The sequence below is a fragment of the Sturnus vulgaris genome, chromosome 18, assembly GCF_052056855.1.
Source record: "Sturnus vulgaris isolate bStuVul1 chromosome 18, bStuVul1.hap1, whole genome shotgun sequence".
NCBI lineage: Eukaryota > Metazoa > Chordata > Aves > Passeriformes > Sturnidae > Sturnus > Sturnus vulgaris.
In genome coordinates, this window is record NC_142260.1 from 5,700,991 (window position 1) to 5,722,461 (window position 21,471).

At 48.5% G+C, this 21,471-nt stretch overlaps 1 protein-coding gene across 3 annotated transcripts in view; it reads right to left on the reverse strand.

Annotated features, from left to right (window-relative positions):
* LOC106854756 (acyl-CoA 6-desaturase) overlaps window positions 1–20,423 on the reverse strand; it is a 22,847-nt gene extending 2,424 nt beyond the window's left edge. The window contains exons 1-13 of one of the 3 annotated variants that reach the window (XM_088175592.1): window positions 19,970–20,423; window positions 16,462–16,572; window positions 15,289–15,486; window positions 15,074–15,175; window positions 14,447–14,572; window positions 13,185–13,245; window positions 12,778–12,854; window positions 12,517–12,614; window positions 11,861–11,957; window positions 10,891–10,970; window positions 9,741–9,866; window positions 8,783–8,856; window positions 2,321–2,919 (exon numbers count right to left, since the gene is read on the reverse strand). In XM_088175592.1, the coding sequence (XP_088031718.1) occupies window positions 8,805–8,856; window positions 9,741–9,866; window positions 10,891–10,970; window positions 11,861–11,957; window positions 12,517–12,614; window positions 12,778–12,854; window positions 13,185–13,245; window positions 14,447–14,572; window positions 15,074–15,175; window positions 15,289–15,486; window positions 16,462–16,572; window positions 19,970–20,176 (1,335 nt within the window). In that variant the 5' untranslated portion in view covers window positions 20,177–20,423 and the 3' untranslated portion in view covers window positions 2,321–2,919; window positions 8,783–8,804. Of the gene's footprint in view, window positions 1–2,320; window positions 2,940–8,782; window positions 8,857–9,740; window positions 9,867–10,890; window positions 10,971–11,860; window positions 11,958–12,516; window positions 12,615–12,777; window positions 12,855–13,184; window positions 13,246–14,446; window positions 14,573–15,073; window positions 15,176–15,288; window positions 15,487–16,461; window positions 16,573–19,969 lie in introns of those variants that run through there. The other 2 variants (XM_088175593.1, XM_088175594.1) reach the window with 2 other exon arrangements.
* Between the last annotated feature and the right edge of the window lie 1,048 nt (window positions 20,424–21,471).

Sequence of the window (21,471 nt, forward strand, 5' to 3'; positions counted from 1 at the left end):
CTGTGTTCTTTCCCTGCCTGTGGAACTACTCCAGGTTTGCTCAGGGTTGTAAATCAGGCTGTCTTTGCACAGCCGGTCAGGCTGTCCCCACACACCCACAGGGATGGATGGTTCCTGTTCCCAGGAACCAACAAATGAAAGTTGTTTTTTTGTTTTGTTTTTTTTTAATTATTATTATTTTCTCCAGAAATCTAAGAAAAGAGAGAAGATAAACAACTGGCCTCAGAAAAGTCAGGATTCTCCAAGGTTTCCCAACCTTCCTGTAGGATGAATCCATCAAAGCAATGAGAATCCCTGCAGACCTGGGCCAGCCATGGGGAAATTCCAGTCGTTCTGGACTTTCAGGGAGCGTGGCCCTGCCAGAAAAAAGTCAGATGTCCTGGCTCCACTCTCGGTGTGCACGTGGCACCCAGGACTGGGGCTGGCCAGCCCTGCCAAGGCAGCCCGTTCCTAATAGGAGCAAATCCCTGTGGTGCCACCAGTGCTGGGAGCCAAGAGGTCACATTTGCTGTTTATCATGTCAATATTCCCATGTTTGTGCAAGGCTCACTGGGATGAATGAGCTGGAAGGTTGCTTTAGCCAGGCTGAGAAGGCAGCTGGACTTTGTGCTGGTTTATATAACTTCCAGAGAATGTTTCATCTCTTTTGGGAGTAGATTAGGAAGGAAAGGGAATGTAGAGAAAATGAGATTCAGCCCACTTGTGGGGCTGGATGTGAGGGGAAGAAGGGGAAAATGGCCTCAAGATGAAGGAGAGTAGATTTGGATGAGATATTGGAAAGAAATCTTTCCCTGTGAGTGTGGGTAGGCACTGGCACAGGTTGCACAGAGAAGCTGCAGCTGCCCCTGGATCCCTGGAAGTGTCCAAGGCCAGGCTGGATGGGGCTTGGAGCAAGCTGGGACAGTGGAAAGTGTCCTGGTTTGGAATGAGATGAGCTTTGAGATCATTTCCAACCCAAACCATTCTGGAATTCTGTGATAAATCTGAGCTGCCCGTGGTGTCCTGGCTGAGGAGATGAAATAGCTCTGGCTGGAATGATGGAGCAGAGGGACAGCAGGGAAAGTTTAGGAAGGAAAAGGCACTCCTTAGCTTTTGTTTGGCTTAATCTTGAAATGATTCCCCTTGTAGGAGAAAACATCAGCTGCACAGGAAAAACTGAATCATTGGTACAAATCTGGTTACTGACAAGTGACTCCTGTGATGGAAAAGCTGTTTGTGCAGGAGTAGAAGCCCCAAAACAGCTCCCTATGGAACTGTGCCGGAGAGGGGAGCTGGGAGAAGGAAGCTGAAGGTGGAGGTGTTCCCCAGGAGACTTTGCAGTGCAAACCCCAGCACTCAGTCCTGTGCTGCTCACAGAGATTCCAGGGATATCCATGTGGGCACACAGAGCATCCTGAGCTTTTAACTCTGCTAATGATTCCAGTTTCTGCTCCCTCTCTGATTCTGGGGCTGCAGGCTTCCCTCTGGCAGGCATAGCCATGGGATTGCCTCAAGGACAGCTCCCTGCCCTGAATTCCCCTGGCTCACTGTGCTAATTCTGCTCTGTTAATCACCTTAGAGTCCATTTAAGGTGCTTCATGCCACTGGACATTTATGTGGGTCACAGCTCAGCGACACCTTTGCCCTTTCTGCATCAGCACCTGGACAGAGGTGACTCGTCCCCTGCCTTTGGTGGCTGTCCCCTTTGCCAGGTCACCAGTGCCGTCTGGCAATGCCAGGAGGAAGGTGGGAAGCACCAATCCAAATTTCCATCAGACTGAGGGCAGTGATAATCATGTCTCAGGAGAGCTGGAGCAGTGTCTGATGGGCAAGAGAAGTTTTGCAAGCACCCCAAAATCTTGGTAGCTCTGGCAGACACTAGTCCTTAATAGGAGAGGGAAACTGAGTTCCAAATCTGATCCATTTCACAATGGAATGATGAGTATGTGGACAAGACCTCGTGGGCTGTGTTTGAGTAGTGCCTGAACCGACTGAGTTGGGAAAACCCAAAAAAACATTTTCTGTTGTCAGCAGTTGAACATCACTACTTTCTCTCCTCTCCTCATGCTGGTTTGAAAAGCCTGGCTTTACACATTCAAAATACACAAAATTACTGAAACCCTGTCTCTTACTGCAGCACGTGGGACTCATCCCTGTCCCAACACCACCACATCCAGGAGAACTTCTCTGAAACCATTTACTAAATATTTCAATAGAGACCTTAAAAAGTGTTCCTCTCCATTTGGAGACATTGCAGAAAGGAAATTGGTTCTTAACCTCTGTCCTCTGTTTTGTCTTTGATTCATTTGTGCATCACGGGGCAGAGCAGGCTCAACATCTCTTTGCTTTTCATTCTTTATTTTATTTTATGCAGACAGAAACGTTCCCAGGAAATTGTTTGGGCTGGAAGTGATCTCTAAAGATCATCCAGCTCCTGACTTGCCCAGAAGCTCCTGCTGCACCTTTCAAGCCCAGACATTCTGTTACTGTGGAGCTGTTGATTTTCTGCAGGGATGTGGAAGGAGTCATGGTGCTGGAATGCTGCTGGAACACAGTGGCTTCACCATTCCTTGCCCTCTAGTGCTGTTGGATTCTATTTCACTCACATACCTTCACCAAATCAAGCGTTCAGTTTTAACACTTGGTGAGCTCCAGCGTGATGGGGAGACAAGAATGAGCAAGGCACGGAATTGGCATTGGCAGCAGCACTTTGATTTCTTGTTCACACGTTTATTTCACATTTTTATTTCCCCCTCCCCAGGGTGATGGTGAAGCACAGGCTGTGCTGCTTTGCTCCATGTGGGGTCGTGAGCGTGGCCTAAAGGTTTGTGGACTTGCAAAGGGTGATTATTTCAACTCTGAATTATTTTTCTGGAAATGCCAGACCAGGAATTGACTCCAGCCGAGAAACCAACAGCATCTTCAGCTCAGAACCCAAACCTGCAGGTTTTATCAGGCATGTGTAAGCAATAAGGGAACGAAACACACAGAGAAAGTGCAATATGGCTCCTATATTTTATAAAAAAACCCCAACTGCTGCTTAATGAAGGCCCGGCTAATTGAGGCCAATTAAGTTAATCAGGCAAGTGAACCAGCCCCACCCATTCCGAGGAGGATGGGTGCAATCACAGGCAATTACTGTGATTAATCCTCTCATTGTCATCCCCACAGGCAGCACCTGGCCAAGAAGTTGGGGAGTTACCTAACCGTGCTCAGGAGGATGCTGCAGGCAAAGGTGGTGCTTCCAGGTGAGGATCCTTCTTCTTGGCCTTTTCCCACCCTTTTCTCAAACTTCTGCTGAGCCTCCCTTGACCTGAGCAACCTGGCCTTGACCTTCAAACCTCAGTGGTTGGCAGGTGGAAAAGCTGTGACAGGATGTTTTAGAACACATCATCATTCACCCCAGTGAAACTTATATTTGTACCCTCCAACCTCTGTGGGGGGTAGATAGGACCTTTAATTTTATTTTATATTATTATTTATTTATATAATTTATACTTATTTTATTATATTTTACGTTCTGCTATGGAGGAATGATTCTTGGCATTCTGGATTATTCCCTTCATACTCTACAACATGGTTTCCAAATAGATAATAAGTGCATGGCTGGAAATGTGAATGGAATATTCACATTCCAGCAGCTGCAACAATGCCCTGTTCTGTAGAATCCCCAGGACAGAGGGATGGTGTAGGGAATGCTCAGTATAGAAGTATTTCTATGTGATATTTGAGGAGTTTAGGCTAATTTTTTTATAAAATATATATGATAACATGATATTACCCAGCATGAACACTGGAAAATAATTGAGGGTTTTTCAGAGGCTGAGCTTGCTGTTGTTTTTTTTTGTTTGTTTTGGGTTTTTTTTAGCAGAGTTTGAAAACCCTGTTGAAAGAAGGAAGCTCACAAATGTGGCTGCCCCATCCCTGGAAATGTTCAAGGTCAGCTTGGAGGGGATAAAAACTGAACATCTGAACACCATGGAGCCATTTCTCCCCATCCTGATGCCACACAAATTATGTTGTGAAGTTTCCTGAAGCCTCTAGAACTGGGCTCTTGCAGAGTAAGTAAAACGTGACTTTTTTAAAAAAGCAATATTGCTCATGGATGAAGCTATTGATTTGTAGCAGTTAATTTTTGTGTAAGAGCCCCCTGTGTTTGCATTAGGGGAGCCTGTTTATTCTGGGATTAAATGAAAGCCCTAAAAACAGGGTCATTTTCTGCTTTGAGTTCTGTGACACCTCATTGCACCTGCTTTTGAGCAGGATGAGTTTGCCTATGGAGCAATTCCTGTGGACTTTGGCAAGCTCCAGTGTTGGTTTTAGGGGACAGATAAGGATAACCCAGCCATCACTTTGTCTCCTGACCCTGCCTGTGGGTTTCCTATGTCTGCCCCTCCACCTGATGGGACAGGTTTCAGTGGGTTTGTTTGGCAGAACCAGCTCTGTTAAAGTCTCTGGGCTGACCTCAAAACAGTTTTGACCTAAAATCCACTGCTGGTGTCAACCCAAAACCCACCAAACATCAGATGGAGCTGTGGATTGGAAAAGCTGCTGCAAGGTGCTCACCACACCCCAGGAAGAGCCATGAATGGGCACAAAATGGACTTTAACAAAACTGTAAAATGCTTCTGTGAAGTTTTCACAACAATTTTGTTCTCAGCTGCCTCCTCAGACAGTCTAGAGGCCAAGTTTGAGTGGCCAGGCAAATCTTTGACAGGAAAATCTCCTTTCCTATGGTGTTTGCTCCCAGGATGAGGGAAAGCAGCAGCACTGATCCTGAGATTGTGAAGGCTAATAAAGGAATTCATCTGTGCTACTAAACTCAAAGGTATCAGAGTAATTCCACTCATTCCACCACGTGAAGTGGAGAAAGGACTTTCCACACTCACAGGCTAACAGCTCCTCCATAAAAACCCTCAGGAATACCAAGGGAAGCCATAATAAGCAAGCCTGATCCCAGGTCCTTTTTTAGTTTGCTCCCACAGTGTTCTTGGCTTGGCATCTGATTTTGAACTGCTAGAAAGTAACAGTTACAAGGCTAAATCTGAAATTGGAGTTTGAATCACCCTTTATTTCAAATCTTACCCTGACTCTTTACAATTCTGAACATGTTTTTGATCCCAGAGCAAAACCTGGCTGGTGACATTCCCACCACAGAAATGCCCTGACTTGCTTGGTTGGCCATGCCACCTGCTCGTAGGTTTGTATGGCAGAAAGCACTCCAAAAGAAACAAATTCCTGAGCACCAGTGACTCTGGGAAAAAAACCACATAAAGCATTTGTATGGTCAACAAATAGTTATGATTTTATTGAGTGGTAGAATACACAAGGAAAAAAAATGTTCTTTTTGAGTTACTGGATTTTTAATTTTTTTTTTAAGAATTAAAAAAAAACAGGAGCTGTCCTATGAGGAATTGCTGTTTTAACATTGGAAATGTTAGGGCTTTGTTAGGAAGGCTTTCTTGGGAAAGCATTTACTAAGGAAAAGGATGTCTTTGCCCTAATGAAGACCTCAAATCCAGCCAGAGAGCTCAGCCCCTGCAGCAGGGAATGATGGTGCCTGGACATGGGTCCTGACCAGCCTCCCAAGCCCTGTTTCAGTGAGCAGTTGGGATCTAGACTCCTCAAATCCATGCTTGGAGGGAAAACTCCAAGGAAAGTCCCCTAATTCCCACTGTGCCTGTCCCTGGGAAGTGTGGGCAGCGAGTCCCTGCTCCCAGAGCTGTCGGGGGGCTCAGTGTGAGATCCAGCTCACTCCGAGGTGCCTGTGGATGTCACCAGTCCCTGCCACCCCCTCTGCGCCCCAGCTCTGCCCTGTCCTGCCCTGTGTCTCCAGCACAGCCTCCAGGCAGATCCAGCCATGCTGGGAGATCGTGGGACACCACATTCCAAATTCCTCCTCCTTCACCCCTCAGTATTATTTCTCCCACTCTCATGCATCTCTTCCCCAAGCCCTGACCTTCCCAAACTTCTCCCTTATCTCATTCTCCTCCCAAAACACACCCAGAGGTCTCTCTTTGCTGCAGTTTGTGCTTTTCTCTGGCATCCTCGATCATCCTGGTCCTCCAGCTCCTGCTCCAGTCCCCCCCAGTGAGTGGGGAGAACAAATCCAGTCCTTCCCTGGCTGTTGTTTGGTTCTCTGCCCTGAAACCAGCTCTGTGTTTCCAGCTCCCCATTGCCATGTGGTGTAGCTGGGTTCAGTAAATCCTGGCAGGCTCCCAGCACCTCTTACTGGCTTAGGGTTTGGTTGTTTTTTTTTTATGTTTGTGTCTCATTACAGTGCAAATGAATGACCTTTATCAAGACAGAAAGTGGGCAAGATTTCACCTCATTATTTTCAGAGAAACTGGTTAGTTAAGAGTCCTTAGAAAGCTGTGCTGAAAATTCTGTGTTTCAGTCATTTTGATGGCAGATTTTAACCTGCTTGTGTCTCACTCGTTGCAGCTTGTTGGAGACAAAACTCATGGGAAGTTTGTCCATCTACATTTCCAATCTTACTGAAACTTCTGGAATATCTCCAGATAAACCTAATTTACTTGGAGAACAATGATAACAAAGCAGATTGATCCAGACTTCCAGGGTTCTTTGCCAGGGATCTCTTTGACCTGCTCCAGTTAAAGAGTGGAGAGCTTGGAGAATCCTGGAATGGTTTGGTTGGAAGGGACAATAAAGATCATCCAATTCCACCCTCCTGCCATGGACAGGGACACCTTCCCTAGACCAGGTTGCTCCAAACCTCATCCAGCCTGGCCTGTAACACTTGCAGGGATGAGGTGTCAACAAGGAATCAAGGCACGTAGAAAACAGCTCAAATTCCAGGTTAGAAAGCTGGGATTTTTTTGGAAGCAGAGGAAAAAGCTAAATGAGCCAGAGAGGCTTTTCCTGAAAAAATAATAAGTTTTTTTGGGGAAAAAAATGCCCATTTGCCCAAACAATTTCCCAAGAAGAAAGGGGAGAAGAGAAGAAGGGGACAGGGCTAAGGAGGAAAACATTTGCTCTGGAAATAAGACCAAAAAAACCCAAGGGCTGTCAGAAGAATAAGACGGATATTTAAAAGCTTGCAGTGCTGATGCCACTGTGCTCGTGGTCATCCTTGCTGGAGCACAGTGAGGTACATTCAAGGAAGGGATGCACAAATTAAGGCAGTCCTGATGAGGTTAGCCAGATTGCAGGCTAGCTCCTTACTGCCTACCTGGGAAATCACAGCATCCAGAAGGATGTTATTTATGTAGCTTTTCACCCTAAACATTCCTGGTGGTACTTGGGAGAGCAAAACTCCCAGAACAAGCCTTTTACAAACCATAAGCCCTGCTTGCTGAAGTTGCAAGATGCTGAATTCCCCATTTGTAAGCAAAGATAAAATCTCATTTTATTCTCCAAAGAAGCGGGGGAGGGAATACATTTATTTTTTTTGAATGCTGGCCAGAGTCCCAGAGTCGTCTCTGTTCATGATGAAGCACCTTTGCTGATTCTGTGGGATGCTGCTAGGATTCAGGGATTTGATAGAGAAGATCCAGTTTCAGAGCTGAGGGATGTAATGAGGCGTGCAAAGGAATCAGAGTCTCCCTCCTGGTGTTTCCAGGGAGCACCGAGGCAGATGCTGGAGCTGGGGGCTGCTTTTGGAACCATGGCCCTTTGTCCTAAACCAAATATCTCTTCTGTTGTGTTGCAGCTGAACCTGGATTTATTTGGGGCCAGGTTACCTGTTCCAGAAGCACCTGGAAGCTGTTTAACCAAATCTCCCAATAAGCCATTAGTGAATTTTCATAATTAGGTGCTAGGCAGAAAATTGAGTTTTAGACAACTTGTGAGAGGGTTCTCCAAAGGTTTCACATCAGCAGCACAGCCTGGGCAGGGCTGATTCCAGCTGTGATCGTTTGAGCAGCTCCTCCGTGTGCAGAGAGAACTCCTTTTCTCCTGTGCTGGTTCCCAAGGGAAGGGTGAGCAGTGCCATGGCTCCTGGCCTGGGGCAGGCAGGAGGAGGCAGACAGGCAGAACTCGGGTTTCTGCAGGGCAGGATGGTGAAAAGGCCATTTGTGGCTCCCCTGCAGCACCCAGGAGCAATTAGCACGTTTTGCTTGTGTGATTGTTTTGGTCTTTTTTGTGGTTTGCTGGAAATTCTCTGTGCCAGACCTGCTGCTCATTAAAGAGAAAACAAACCCTCTCCTAAAGGAGACATTTTGCTGTTTAAACCCAGAAATCTCCTGGGCAGAGGGGCTGATCCTAAAAACGCTGCTGTGTTAACCCTGCTGTGGTTAGGGGTTAGCTGTGCAGGACCAGGGTCACAGCAGGCACTAAATTTAGGGATGCTGTGATTAGAGAAGGGGAGGAGGCAAAGGAGGGAGCTGGGATCTGGGCAGGGCTGGGAGCACAGTCCAGCAGCTGCCGGTCCCCTGGGATGTGATTCCTCTTCCACACAAACATGGGAAAGAGGCAGGAGCTGACTGGGGTGTCCTTGGATTGCAAACACTCACTGTGAGTGTGTGAATCAGGTTTTGTGTGATTTAGGCAGAATGAGAATGAATCTTGTGAAAAGAAGGTCAAGGTCAGATATTAATGCCCCTTTTTTAAACATTCCTCATCATCCTCTCCCAGCCTTCTGTTCCTTGCACTGCTGGCCTCACTTTCCACCCTCTGGAGCACATTTTAAATCTGCCTGGATTAAACAGGTTGCCTGGGCCTGCACCAGAAGCAGCTGACAGGACAGGAAACTCCCCTCCAACCATGGATTTAGACAGATCTGAGAGTAAAACACACAAGTGTGATCCCCCCCCACGCCCCCCCATCCCTCCCGGTCACTCACACCTCCCCAGAAAGATTCATGATCACTTATGGAGATAAGCATCCAGCCACAGATCTCCAGATTTCTTTAGGGACCTGTGGGAAGAAAAGGAGAAGTTTGGGAAGTTGTGTTTGCTTCTGTTGTGTTTTTCCTGCAGTGAAGGCTGTTACTGAATTTTAATATCAGCCATAGGCTCACACTCATAGAACCCACCCTTTGTCAGTGGGAAGCCATTCCCCCTTGTCCTGTCACTCCAGATCTGTGTCCAAAGTCCCTCTCCAGCTGCTTTGGAGCCCTTTTGGGCACTGGAAGGGGCTGTACGTTCTCCTGGGAGCCTCAGTGCTGCATGGCCCTGTCCTAACTGGGTTTGAGCACAAAAGCAGGTTTGGAACCTGGTTTGGAACCTGCTCTGCTGCCCATTGTGGCCACCCCACTTTACCCTGCCCATGCTCAGAGTGGTTTGTGCAGGAGGTGCCTGGACTGCAGAGCTTTCTCATGTTCCCTGCCATGAATTATTCCCCTTGGAGTAACTGAGACAGCAGCATTAACACCGAGGCTGCTGACAAGGGCTGTTAGACTCGTCCCCAGCTCTGCCCGCAGGGAACTGCCTGTTGTGCTGGCAGAGCTCTCAGGGGACACGGCAGGGGCTGAAACCTGACCTGTTTCCCTTTGATTCATCTCACTTTGCAGCAGGAGATCCGCTGGCAGCTCCACCAGCAGGAGCCACCAGCTGTCAGAAGAGGGTGGTATAAAAATCACAAATCATTAATATTGGAAAAGCCCTCTAAGATCGACTCCAGCACTGCTGAGCCACCGTGTCCCCAAATGCCACAACCAGGACTGTGCATGTCTAAAGGTCAAATGTTTGGGACTTTGGCAGCAGCAACAGAAATTTCTGAAGGGGTTTTTTTCCTCTGTGCTAGAAAATATCAGGGGTCCCTGGAAAAATGAGCTGCAGGTGGGATCAGGGGGGCCTTACCCAACGATGTCTATGAACGCTTTCCCGAGAGGCTTCTCCTCGTACTGGACTCCATACTTGGCACATAATGACTTCACCAGAGGCTTCACCTTCCAGAAGTTGTGCCGTGGCATTGTTGGGAACAGGCTGGAGAGGAGAGAGAGCAAACAAAGCTGAGAAAACTCTCGAGACAAGCGACAAGGGATGGGCATTAGCGTTTGCATCCTCAGGGGCTCATCCCTGGTGCCTCCTCCTCAAGCTGCACAAAGGAAGGGAGGCACAGAGACACCCTTGCTTTACCCTCCTCTGTCTCAAGGAGGTGGTGAAAACTGATTTTCCTGTCCTGCCTCAAAGCAAAGCCGTGCTCAGGGACTCACTGACAGCCAGTTTGTGCAGGAAGGGACACGAGTGCAATGAGGGGGCAGCAGGAGTGAGGGAACAGCCTCAGAGATGCCCGCCCATTCCTCTGGGAATGACTGTTTCTTGCTGAACTGAATTCCCAGAGACCTGCTTTTCCACTTCTGGGAGCAGGTAAAGAAGGATTTTGGGGGCACCTTGCCCTATGGTGTTCCATGGAGATTTCCTAAGCTGACTCCCAAACCAGCCAGCTTCACCCTAAAAGCCTTTTCTTTTACATTTGCTGTTGCCATTGGCAACAGACTGTCCATATGGCCCTGTTTTCCATATTTTTTCTGGAATCTGGTGCCCAGCATCCTACACAGTCCCACACTCTATAAAAACACTGGAGTGCTTTAGGGGAGGGGAGTTTTCTGAGGTGGATGCTTGGGATTTGAGCCCACAGCCTTTGTAACTGGTAGATGCATAATGGCTCCTAATTAAACCCTAAATCAAGGCTGTGAGAGTGAAAACTTTGAAGCAAGAGAGGAAAATGTCATGGCTGTAAGAGAAGCAGACTAACATGGAATGGTTTGGGTGGGGAGGGATCATTAAGCTCATTCAGTTCCTCTCCACCATGGGCAGGGACACTTTCCACTAATGCAGGTTGCTCCAAGCCCCATCCAGCCTGGGCTTGAGCACTTCTAGGGCAGCTTCCACACCTGTGTAGTCTGAGACTCTGTTTCCTTGGCATAAATCCTGCCCCACCTCTCAGCTCCCTCCCCTGGGCTGTGACCAGCTGGCAGTGCCCTCGTGATCCCAGCTCTGCACTCACTGGTGCTCGATCTGGAAGTTCAGGTGCCCGGTGAACCAGTCGTTGAAAAAGGACTGCTCAATGTTGCAGGTCGCTGCCATCTGCCAGGGAGAGAGAAAGCTGTGAGCATCAGGGATGGCTCATCCCAAAATCGGGGTGGAATTCCCATTCCCTGAGCTCTGGGAGTGCAGAGCCTGCTGTGCAACAAGGGGAGCTTTAATCCTTCCTCAGGGCTCAGGTAATCAAACTCTCACTGAAGTGAACTGATGTAGCAGCCCGAGCCCAGATTCCTAAATCTCAGCCTCTCCCATTGGAGATCAGAGGGGTGGCAGCAGTACCAAGGTAGAAAACAGGAGGAAAATGCATGAACACAAAGCTTCCCCATCCCCATGTAGTTATTGCCCAGTTTGCCTTAAGTGCAAAATTCTGAGAATATTTCTTATGTATTCCTTCCACTAATGATCATAAAATTAGATATTTTTTCTTAAAATTCTTAAAATTCAACCAAATTTTTGATTGGGTTCCTCCCTCACACATTTTACTTGGATTTGCAGGGAGACAGAACTGCCAAAATATAAAAAATACAGTTCTATAATAAAGAAGTGGAAAGGGAGCACTCAACCACTCAACTTCCAGAACAAAAGGACAAAGGCAGGCTCCAAAATGAAGAGTCAACCTTTTTCCTCAGCTGGGATCTACAGGCCTGGCCAAAACACACAGGACTGTTTTTTGGATTTGCAGTCACATCGAGCTTCACTCACCACAGTCATCCCCTCTCTCAACTTGCCTCCAGGAGCAGGTAACCTTTTGATTGTCAAAGTAATTGCACAGCTTTGGAATTCCATGTCTTTCCCCAATATTGGGAAGAACATCTTTATGGGAGAAGTCATGGACAAGACACTCTATCCTGGGGGTGGTGGTAACTCTCACATTCTTTGAGTAAATCCCATTTTGGGGTGAGCTAGAGGTATTTTTCCCCTTTCCCGGTTACCTGGGAGCTCAGCCAGTCTCTGTGCTTCTCAGAATCAATTTCCATTGGGATGTGATTCATCTGGGTGACCCACACGAACCAGTGACTCTCCAGAAACCTGCAAAACCAGGAAAAACCATGACAATTTCTCCTGGATGTTGGGACATCAGGTAAGTAGAGTGGGGTTTGCAGGGAGTAGCAGAGACTTGGATGGATGTTGACAAGGAATTGCCTGGAATCATCCTTGTTCCAGGCTTGTTTTCCGCAAGAGCAGATGATCCAATTTTGCAATTTTGCTTCTTTTTTTCCTTGCACTTTGGGTTTCATCAAAAATTTTGGGAATAGTGGGCTGGTTGTGATAAGTTTTTGATTTCAGCTTGATTTCAGACTTGGAGCATGCACAGAATTATCTCTGCATGTGGTAAGGGATGAGGGTGGGATGAGGCAGTCTGGGAGGGTCCAGCCATGCCCAAAGTGGGATCAGCAGAACAGGGAATGAGGAAAAGGGAGAATCCTGGACCACCATGGGCAGGGGAAGATGCAGGAGGAGTGCCAGAGGAGTGGGAACTTGGAGATGCTGCCGTGGAAGTGAAGCAGTGGGACACAGCAGAGCTGAGGCCAGGCTCAAACGGCACTGGAGGGATGGGAGGGCAGCAGGGATGCCCTTGCTCCCCTACCTGACAAACGTGAGGAGACACAGGGAGCCCAGGACGCCGTAGAACGGGATGTAGGTGATGAAGTAGCGCAGGTAGTAGCTGATGGCCCAGGCCAGGTCCTGGGGGGACACAGAAAACACCAGCCATCACAGCCCATCCTGGACAACGTGTCCTTGCTGGTGATGCTGGGAACACTGGGTGATTGCTGCCTGCCCCCTGGCCTCCCTCTCTGCTCCAGTTTCCAGCCAGACCCCGCAGGGATGGAGGGAATGTTTCACTCACCGCCCAGAACCTGCGCTTGATCATGGTCGAGATGATTTGGATTTGGAAATACACAGGGATGAGCAGAGGCGGGAAGACTGCAAGGCAAAGGGAAATGGTTTGGCCATCAGAGGGGTGGGAAGCTGTGTGACACGAGGGACTGCTGCCATGGAACTGGGAACGTGCAGTTTTTCCATGGAGCCTCTCACATGGAGGTTATTCCCAGCCTCAGCTGTTTTACATTGCCGTGCTCTACAGGGCAATGTTCCAGGTGCTTGGATATCCCTCAGCTGATTTTGGGACCTGCACAGGGTCCTGAGGAAGGGTGGGATGAGCTGGGATTTGAGGAGTTGCTCTGCTCACATGGTGAGGGCTGGAAAGGACAAGTGGCATTCCAGGAAAAGGGAAGAGAGAGGGTGGGTACTCACTGAGGAAGAAGTACTCGTGCTGGTGGTTGTAAGGCAGGTACTTCAGCTTTTTCTTGCCATACTGCAGGACACAAAGAGACATCTCAGCCTGGGACTGGGACATTCCCAGGTAAAAGCAGATTCTCTGCAATAATTCTTAATTTATTGACCAGAGAGTTTTGACTGAGTCCCCACCAGCGGGTAAGAAGAGAATTCGTGTGATTAAATGTCCTGACTTTGTCATTGTCTTAGGTGTAAACTCAATTTTTAAAGATAATTTCTATTTACTTGATGGAATTTTGATGCACCTCATCTTCTGCCATCCCTGTGTCTGTGAGAAGAGCTGCCAGCACCTGTATCAGTACTAATATGAATGTGATAGGCATTTTTGGAAGGAAAGGGTTTTTAGAAGGGAAGGCTTGTAACACCAATTAATCTGGCACATTATTCCCTCTGGGCTGAGCTCTGCAAGGCTGTGTGCTTGGCATCATTTGGAAAAGGATTTTATACTAATGGGAGAATATTGGGATAGACTGATTCTGGCCTAATATCAGATATTTTGAGGCAGAAATCCAGTTTTCCTTGTTATCACAAATGTTAAGGGGTTTTTTTTAAGTAGTAGAACCATGGTCTGCTTTCTCAATAATACAAAATCTGGCTGAGAAGCCATTTTTAATGTGTTGTCTTTGCTGCTTGTCCATTTTCTTGGGGTTTTGTTTTTAAAACTAGAAATCCTTGTTCCATTGTGAAAAACACCATGATGTGAGTGCTTTGGGTAGGTTTTCATAAGCAGGCAGTAAATGCTTTGGCTCTGGAGGGGTGGATTGAATTAAAGTCACGTGATGGTGGAAGATATTTGCTATGGAAATGGAAGGTCAGTTTTGAAATGCTCCTGCTGGAATAATGACAAACACTGTATTTCCCTCTCGTGTTGGTACTTCAAGCCAGCAGGATGAAGTGGCCTTTAGTGGCTTTTTGCATTTTTTTTTCCAATCTCATCTGCATTATTTTTCCTGAGTTAACCCAGGACACTTTCTCCTGTGGTCAGCACAGGAAATGGATTGGGAATTAGTAGTCAATGCTGCTCCTCAGCCCAAGGGTTGGCTCCAAACTCCTGTCAGACAGACAAAATCCCTGGATTAAGCATTTCCTTTCTAGCATTCCTGGAAGTCCTGCATGTGTAAGTCATGTCTAACAATGGGAGCCAACTCCTGGATTTGCACAACCACTCTCCCAGGGCCTCTCAGACAGTAGTTTTCCATGTTTTCCCTACTTTTCCTTACCTCAACAGGCTGTGTGTCTCCCAGGACAAAAATGTGCAGCATGTTCACATCTGGGTCCTTCTTGAAGATGTTGGGCTTGGCGTGGTGCTGGAAGTGGCGGTGGTTCCACCAGTTTGCAGAGGCACCCTGGGCAAGGAGAACACGGAGTTTTCATCCACAGAGAGCTGCCCCCGAGGTGGGATTACCCAATCATTTATAGAAACTAAAGGAACAAAAGTTCTTTTTGGCCCAGATTGTGGCCAAAGTGGGATTTGCTTTGGAAAGAGCAGCAAGCAGGGAGTGGTGGAGTTGTTGGTTGCTATGAGACTGCTGCTCCCAGAGGGATCCCAAAGGATCATCCGTATTGAAAGAAGAATAAATACACTCTGAGCGAGTTACAGGTCACTGTGCCTTCTCAGAAAATCCTGAAATGGTTTGGGTTGGGAGGGACTTTAAAGTTCATCCAGTCCCAACTCCCCACCATGGGCAGGGACACCTTCCACTAGCCCAGGTTGCTCCATGGGCAGTGGTCACCACTGTTTTTTGTGCCTCTGCTCACTCTGGGAAGGTTGGGAGCCTCCCTTTCCTACTCTGCCACAGCCAAAGTGATGCATTCCTAGAATTCCCAGGCTCCGTAATTTCCTTTACCTTCAGGTGTCCAATGACAAACTTGTGGACAATGTGGTTCCAGGAGGACTTCTTGAAGACAGAGAGGTGTCCAAAATCGTGTTGCAGCCACCCTGCCTGAGCCTGGGATGAGGAGAAATCAAACAGTTAGGAAGCTGCTGGGAATCAGAGCTAAGCAGGGAAGAAATGGAGATGGAGGGCACGTTGGGAGTGTGAGGAACATCTCTCTTTGTCACCTGGGAAGTTGTAAGGATGCAGGAAAGGATGAGGGTTGTGATCCAGCCAGTCCCAAAGTAGGAGACCATGAGCCAAGCCAAAACTTCCATGGCAATGATGTGGCCCAGGTAAAGGGAGAAGAACAAGGGGCTGGCTCGGAACAGGTTCATGTCCTCCGCCGTCTTCCGCAGGGTCCGGAAATCCTCCACCAGCTGGGACTGCAACAGGACAGGCAAGAGCAGGGTGAGGCTTGGAAGTGAGCCTGACTGAGTTATGGGATGGATGGATGGAAGAAGGATGAGCTCCATGCTAAGGACCCTGGCTCCATATCCCAGCTTTTTGCCCTGTATTCCTATGAATAAACATCCTGGCTGGTCGGAGCCCACATCCTGACCTTTTGCACCTGCAGCCAGGAGAGTAACCCAAGCTCTGTGGAGTGTCACATCACCTGATGGCTTTTGTCTGAGTGAGCTTCCTAAGCACTAAGGACAGGCTGGAGCAAGAGGGAATTCAGTGCTATTGTACCTAATTCCAGAGCTCTGATAATGAGCACCCACTATCATCCATTCAGTCCATGGGCCAGCTCCTGTGCAGCCATCCATGAGGAGCATTCCTGGGTCACTGGGGCCAGCGTTGTCCCCTCCATTGTGAGTGACACAGATCTATCACAATCATGGCCAGCCACAAACAACGAGGCAGGATTGAGTTTCCTGGCTAGAGCCAGCTGTGCCATGCTCTGGGCCTGAATAATGGATGAGCAGGGATACAGAGCTGCCCTGAGGATGGGCAGTGGCTGCTGCTCCTTAGCAAGGCCACCAAAATGAGACATCTCATCTGGGGACTTGTGTGTTGGAGCTTGGTCACCAGCACAGGAGTAGCAGAAGGCTGGTGCACATTTCCCATTCCACATGTCTCTGTTCCTATTTCCCTTCAGGATGGGCTCAGTCCAGCCTGGGTGCCTGGAATGGGCTGCCAGAAATTGGCTGTTGGTGGCTCCGTGGGAAAGAAAAGGTTTGTACAGCCAGAAGTGTCATTCCCTTTCCACACTATTTGAATCCCTAACAGGATGGAAATAGGGCTACATGGAGATGTTCAGTCACTGAGAACTTCTCTCCCTCTCTGGAGAGCATCCCAAGAGGCAAAAAATGGTGGGAATAGCCAGCCTGAACCCCAGTTGAGGAATAAATACTCACATTTTTGTCTCGGTCCTGGCTGGGCTCCCCTGGAGCAAGTTCTCCAATAAGCAGGGGCTTAAGAAACTTCTGCACCAAGGTGGGATTGATATGGAAGGCCTGGAATGCATCCTGGAGTGGAAACAGGAGGAACTGTGTAAGAATAAGATGTGCCTCCTATTCACTGTGCCATTCCCACCCACCTCCAGCAGTTGTGGAATCTGTGGAAGAGGGGGCCAGGTCACTTCCAGCTCTTTGATCACTTCTTGGAACATTAATTCCACTAAAGCCTGATGAATTTGCTCTCCTGAGAACAGTGAGATCTTGGATGGCATCTAGCCATATGGTGAAAGGCACCTCAAGAAATTCTTTCTAAGCAACTAAATACTTAAATCCTGTTAATTCCCTTAGAAGGTAGGCAGAGGGGAATTTGTGCAAATCCCTCGTAGGATATAAATACCCTTGGAAAGTCTGCTCCTGGAGGCAAGTCAAGAGAGGGGGTGACTGTGGTGACTGAAGCTGGATGTGACTGCAAACACAAAAAATATTCCTGGGTGTTTTGGCCAGGCCTGGAGATCCCAGCAATACAACAGCTGAGGAAAAAATGGGGACTTTTCAAAATAATAGTGCCTTGTTTGTGGAGTCATTTTTGATCCCAGCATTCATGAGTTTATCTAGCTCTTCCTTTTCTCTATTCCTTCCCCTTTCCACATATTTTTGTCTGCCTGTATCCCACAGGTGCTTGATGGTTGTAGTGAGATCTTGGCCAGAACCTTTCACATGGCACAGTTGGAATTTTAACCCCAAGGACAGCTGCAGAAAGCAGAAAGCTGACCCAGATCAGAAACCCTCACTCTGCCCTTGCCCTTTCCTCACTGCACAGAAATGGAGTCAGCTCTTGGAATTCACCTGGGAGAACAGGAAAGATTGGTTCCATGAAGTGCTAAGAGAGTATGGGAAAAGAAATCATTAAAAACAGGAGTTAGGAGAACCATGCTCCACCTTTGTCCCATTGCCTAACAATTGTAGGGACCAACTAATGTCTCCCTCCTGGCTCTAAAGAGAAAGAGCAGACTGAAAAGTGTCCCTGTGTCCAGCTGACCCTTCTGGGAGCTGCCCTCCATCAAAAGTCTGGAGTTAAAAATGCCAGGCAACAACCTCGGGCCCAAAGTCCACCAAAATCAATAAGAACTTGGACCCAGAAATGGGTCACTGAAATGTTGACTCTGGTTCCTTGTTTTCCTCCCTGGAACAATTTGCAGAAGATATGAAAGAGGAAGGAAAAGCAGAATGAGGGGGAAGTGAATAGCTAACTGTGCCAACTGCAAAGCTCTGCAGTTTAGAGTAAAAAAAAAAAAAAGGAAAGGGGAAAAAGAGAGAGGGTAAAATATAAGAAGCATTAAAAAATGTTGATTCAGTATTTTTTAACTGCTGGGAATAAAAAAGTCTTTGGAGGTCAGGTTGGGTCCTCATTGCCTGGACATCCTGCAAATGATGGAAGGATTGGATTTTTGTTATGTGTATCTCATGAAGCTCCTGTACTAATAGGTCCCAAATATAAGATAGCCCTTGAATTTTGGAATTATTCTCAGTTCTGTATTGCAGAAGATAAAAAGCTTAAGGGAAAAGATAATCCCTGGGAAATGCTGTGTGATATTGGCACTTGACCTCCCAACTTTGTGATCTACTGACCAAGTGAGCTGAAGTGCTTTACGGGACGTGGGAATTATTCCAGCTGCTTTTGGTGAGAAAAAAAAAGCTTTGAATAATTGAGATACAAGCTGTACTTGAGCAGTGGGAGTGCTTAGAGCAGTCAGCACAAGGATTTTCTTTTACATCCCTGAACAGCTCTGGGACAGAGACTGCAGAGTGTCCCTGCCTTTGTGTTCTGTGCATGAGGTGACATCAGAGCGGGTTGGCCCAGACTCAGAGGTTGTGTTTGAAAAAATCAGAGACCCATGGAATGGTTTGGGTTGGAAGGGACTTCAAAAATCATCTCATTCCACTCCCCTGCCATGGGCAAGGAGATCTTCCATAGACCAGGTTACTCCAAACCCCATCCAACCTGGCCTTGGACACTTCCAGGGATGGGGCAGCCACAGCTTCTCTGGGCACCCTGTGCCAGGGCCTCAGCACCTTCCCAGGGAAGGATTTCCTCCTAAAATCCAATCCCAACAGGGTCAAGGCCAAGCCTTTCTCCCTCTGAATGAGAGAGGTTTTTCTGGCTGTAAATGGTTGTTCACCACAGGCGAGCTGCAGAATTGATGCCAATCCTGGTTTAGTGCTGATTTAACAATTTCAGAGCATTTTTAAGTCTGTGCCTTCACGGGTTGTGGGGAAGTGGGAGGAGAACCAGCAATCCTGGAACCACCAACCTGTGTTTCAGCCTCCCTTTCAAGGATTCCAGACAACTGCAGTAGCAGATGCTTTCTGGTTGCTAATGGAGATAGTGGAGTTAAATTCTTGGGGATGGGAGTCAAACTCCTCCTGTTCCAGCAGCTCTGTGTTTAAGCAGTTAAAAGCAAAACCTGGCCCACCTTTTTAAGGGAGAAAGCTATTCATTCAGAGGATTTACTGAAAAGTGACAGAAGGGCCAAAATGCAGCTCAGTGCTTCAAGGAAAAGAATGGAAAATAACCACAGGAGGCAGGGAATGGGGCTGATGGAAAGGGAAGGTTCTGCCAAAAAATTCTGTCACACGTGGAGCCTCCTCCTTGCTAAGGTGTCAGGAGCCATGGGAGACCAGCAGCTCCTGCTCCTGCTTGGTCTCTGCACGTTTTGGGAAGAGCTCTGAGGCAGCTTGGCTCTCATTAACACGCCCTGAGGGGAGAACATGCTCTCTGGATGCACTTCTGAGGAAGGTGGTTTTGAGGGGAACTCCAGACAACAAACAATTTATTTCTAATTTGTTCCTGTTTCAAGATTGGGGGTTTTTCTGTTGTTGTTTGGTTTCTTATCTTTTACAGTGCTGAAACCTGAGAGGTGGCTGAACCCAGCGAAGGAGCAGCTGGAGCAGCAGCGAATGGTTTGCTGCTTTTTTTTTTTTTTTTCTCTTTTCTGTAGCAACCTGTAACCAAATTCTCCAGAGAATTTTCTCCTGGGGAGAAAAAAAAAAAAAGAACTAAAACGCTCCTTGTTTTAAAGCCTCCTCACAGAAGCAACTTTGAGACACAGCCTGGCCTCTGTTTAACCCTTCCTGTGCCTGGCTGCGTGACTCTGCATGTCATAACCTCCACACTGGAAAAGGGGACATTTGAGACACTTGGCTCCTGAATTCAGGGCTCGAGGCACGGCACAAGCAGGAGACAAAGGCAAACCAGCAGGATTTAAGCCGAGCAATCCCTACCAACCCATCTTCCACGGCTCCAGAGGGGGGGACCTGCATCCGCTTGGAGCAGCCAGAGGGCAGAGCCGGGTGTCCGGCAGTGCTGGGGACACGGGGACAGGGGACAGCTGGCTCCCTGCAGGGAGGGAAGGAGCTGTCAGAGGATGCTGCTGGAGCCGGGAGAGCCGCGGGGGTCGGTCCTTACCGTGGCATCTTCGCCGGCGCAGTGGCTGATGACTCGGTGGCCCCCCGGGTGCCTGTTTGCCCACTTGGTGACATTATAAACCTTTCGCTCTATCACCAGCCACTTGTCCGTCCTCAGGTTGTGCTTCTGGATCTCCTCCCAGGTGTAGAAGCGGATCTGCGCCGCCGGCTCCCCCGAATCCCCCCCTTGCTCACCCCCTTTCCCCATGGGGACACTCGCTTTCCTTTGTCTTCTTGACCAGAGGGGGAGAGGAGGGGTGAAAAGCCTGTCCCTGCCCTTCTCAGGAGGGGAAGAGCTTTCCAGGCGGGATTGAACTCAGCTGATCCCCTGCTCCCTCCCTTCGCTCATGTCCTCCCTTCTCTTTGTTTCTGCCTTCTCTCCGCCTGCTCGGAAGTGCCCCCTAGGCTGGCTGTCCCCGCTCTGATGCACTTTATCCTCGCTCGTAGCCCTGTGCTCGCAGGGAGGCTCGGCCCCTTCCACCCACACCCCCCCCCTCCTCTCGGGCATCCCCCCCGGGCATTCTCCTCCCTCTCCCGGCATCATCCTTTCTCCCTGGCATTCTGCTCCTCCCCACCTCCCGCCCCCCAGGCTCAGCATCCTCCTCCCCGCGGGTATCTCCCCCTTCTTTCCTTTCCTGTGCCCGGCATCCCCCCCCCGCCCCTGCTCCGCTCGGTGCCCGGGGCTCTCCCGCCGGGATCAGCCGAGTTCCAGCGCCAATCCCGGCTGTCCCGCCGCCCTCCCGCTCCTGCCCATTGGCCCGTCCCGATCTTTCGAAGCGGGACCGCCGGGGGACGGGAGGGTGGGAGCCCCTCGCCTCCTCCTCCTCCCGCTCCGAGCTTCGTGTCCTCGACATTTTTTGGCTCCCCTGCCTTTTTTTTTTTTCCTTTTCCCGCGTTATTTTTCTTGCCATTCCCCTTCTTTCCCCCCCCCTTCCTTTTCCCTGTTTTCTTTCTTCTTTTTTTTTCTTCCTTTTCTCCCCCTCCCTTTCCCCATCTTTCCCTCCTTTCCCCCCCTTATCCCCCTTTTCCTCCTTCTCCTCTTTCCCAGTTTTCCTACCTTTCCCCCTTTCCTCTTTCCCCCATTTCCCCTTCTTCCCCCTTTTCCTCCCTTCTCTTCTTCCCTCCTTCTCCCCTTCCTGTCTTTTCCCCTTCCACTCCTTTCCCCTCTTTTTTTTCCCTTCATCCCTCCTCCTGCTTCCCTTCTTTCCAACCCTTTCTCTTCCTTCTCTACTTTTACTCTTTTTTACCATATCTACTCCTTTTTAACCCTTTTTACTGCTTTTACTATTTTTAAACTTTTTTTCTTTTCCCCCTCTTTTTCTTGCTTTCCCCCTCCTTTTCTGCCTATTTTCCTTCCAGCCTTCTCACCCCACTTGCCACTGCTGAGCTCAGAAAGGAGCTGTTGCTGTTCTCCCTGAAATCTGCATTGTTCTGCTCTATTTTTGCCAGGCTGCCAGACTTCCCAGCTTTCCTGTGGCACAAGCAAAGCTGGCTGAGCTCTGC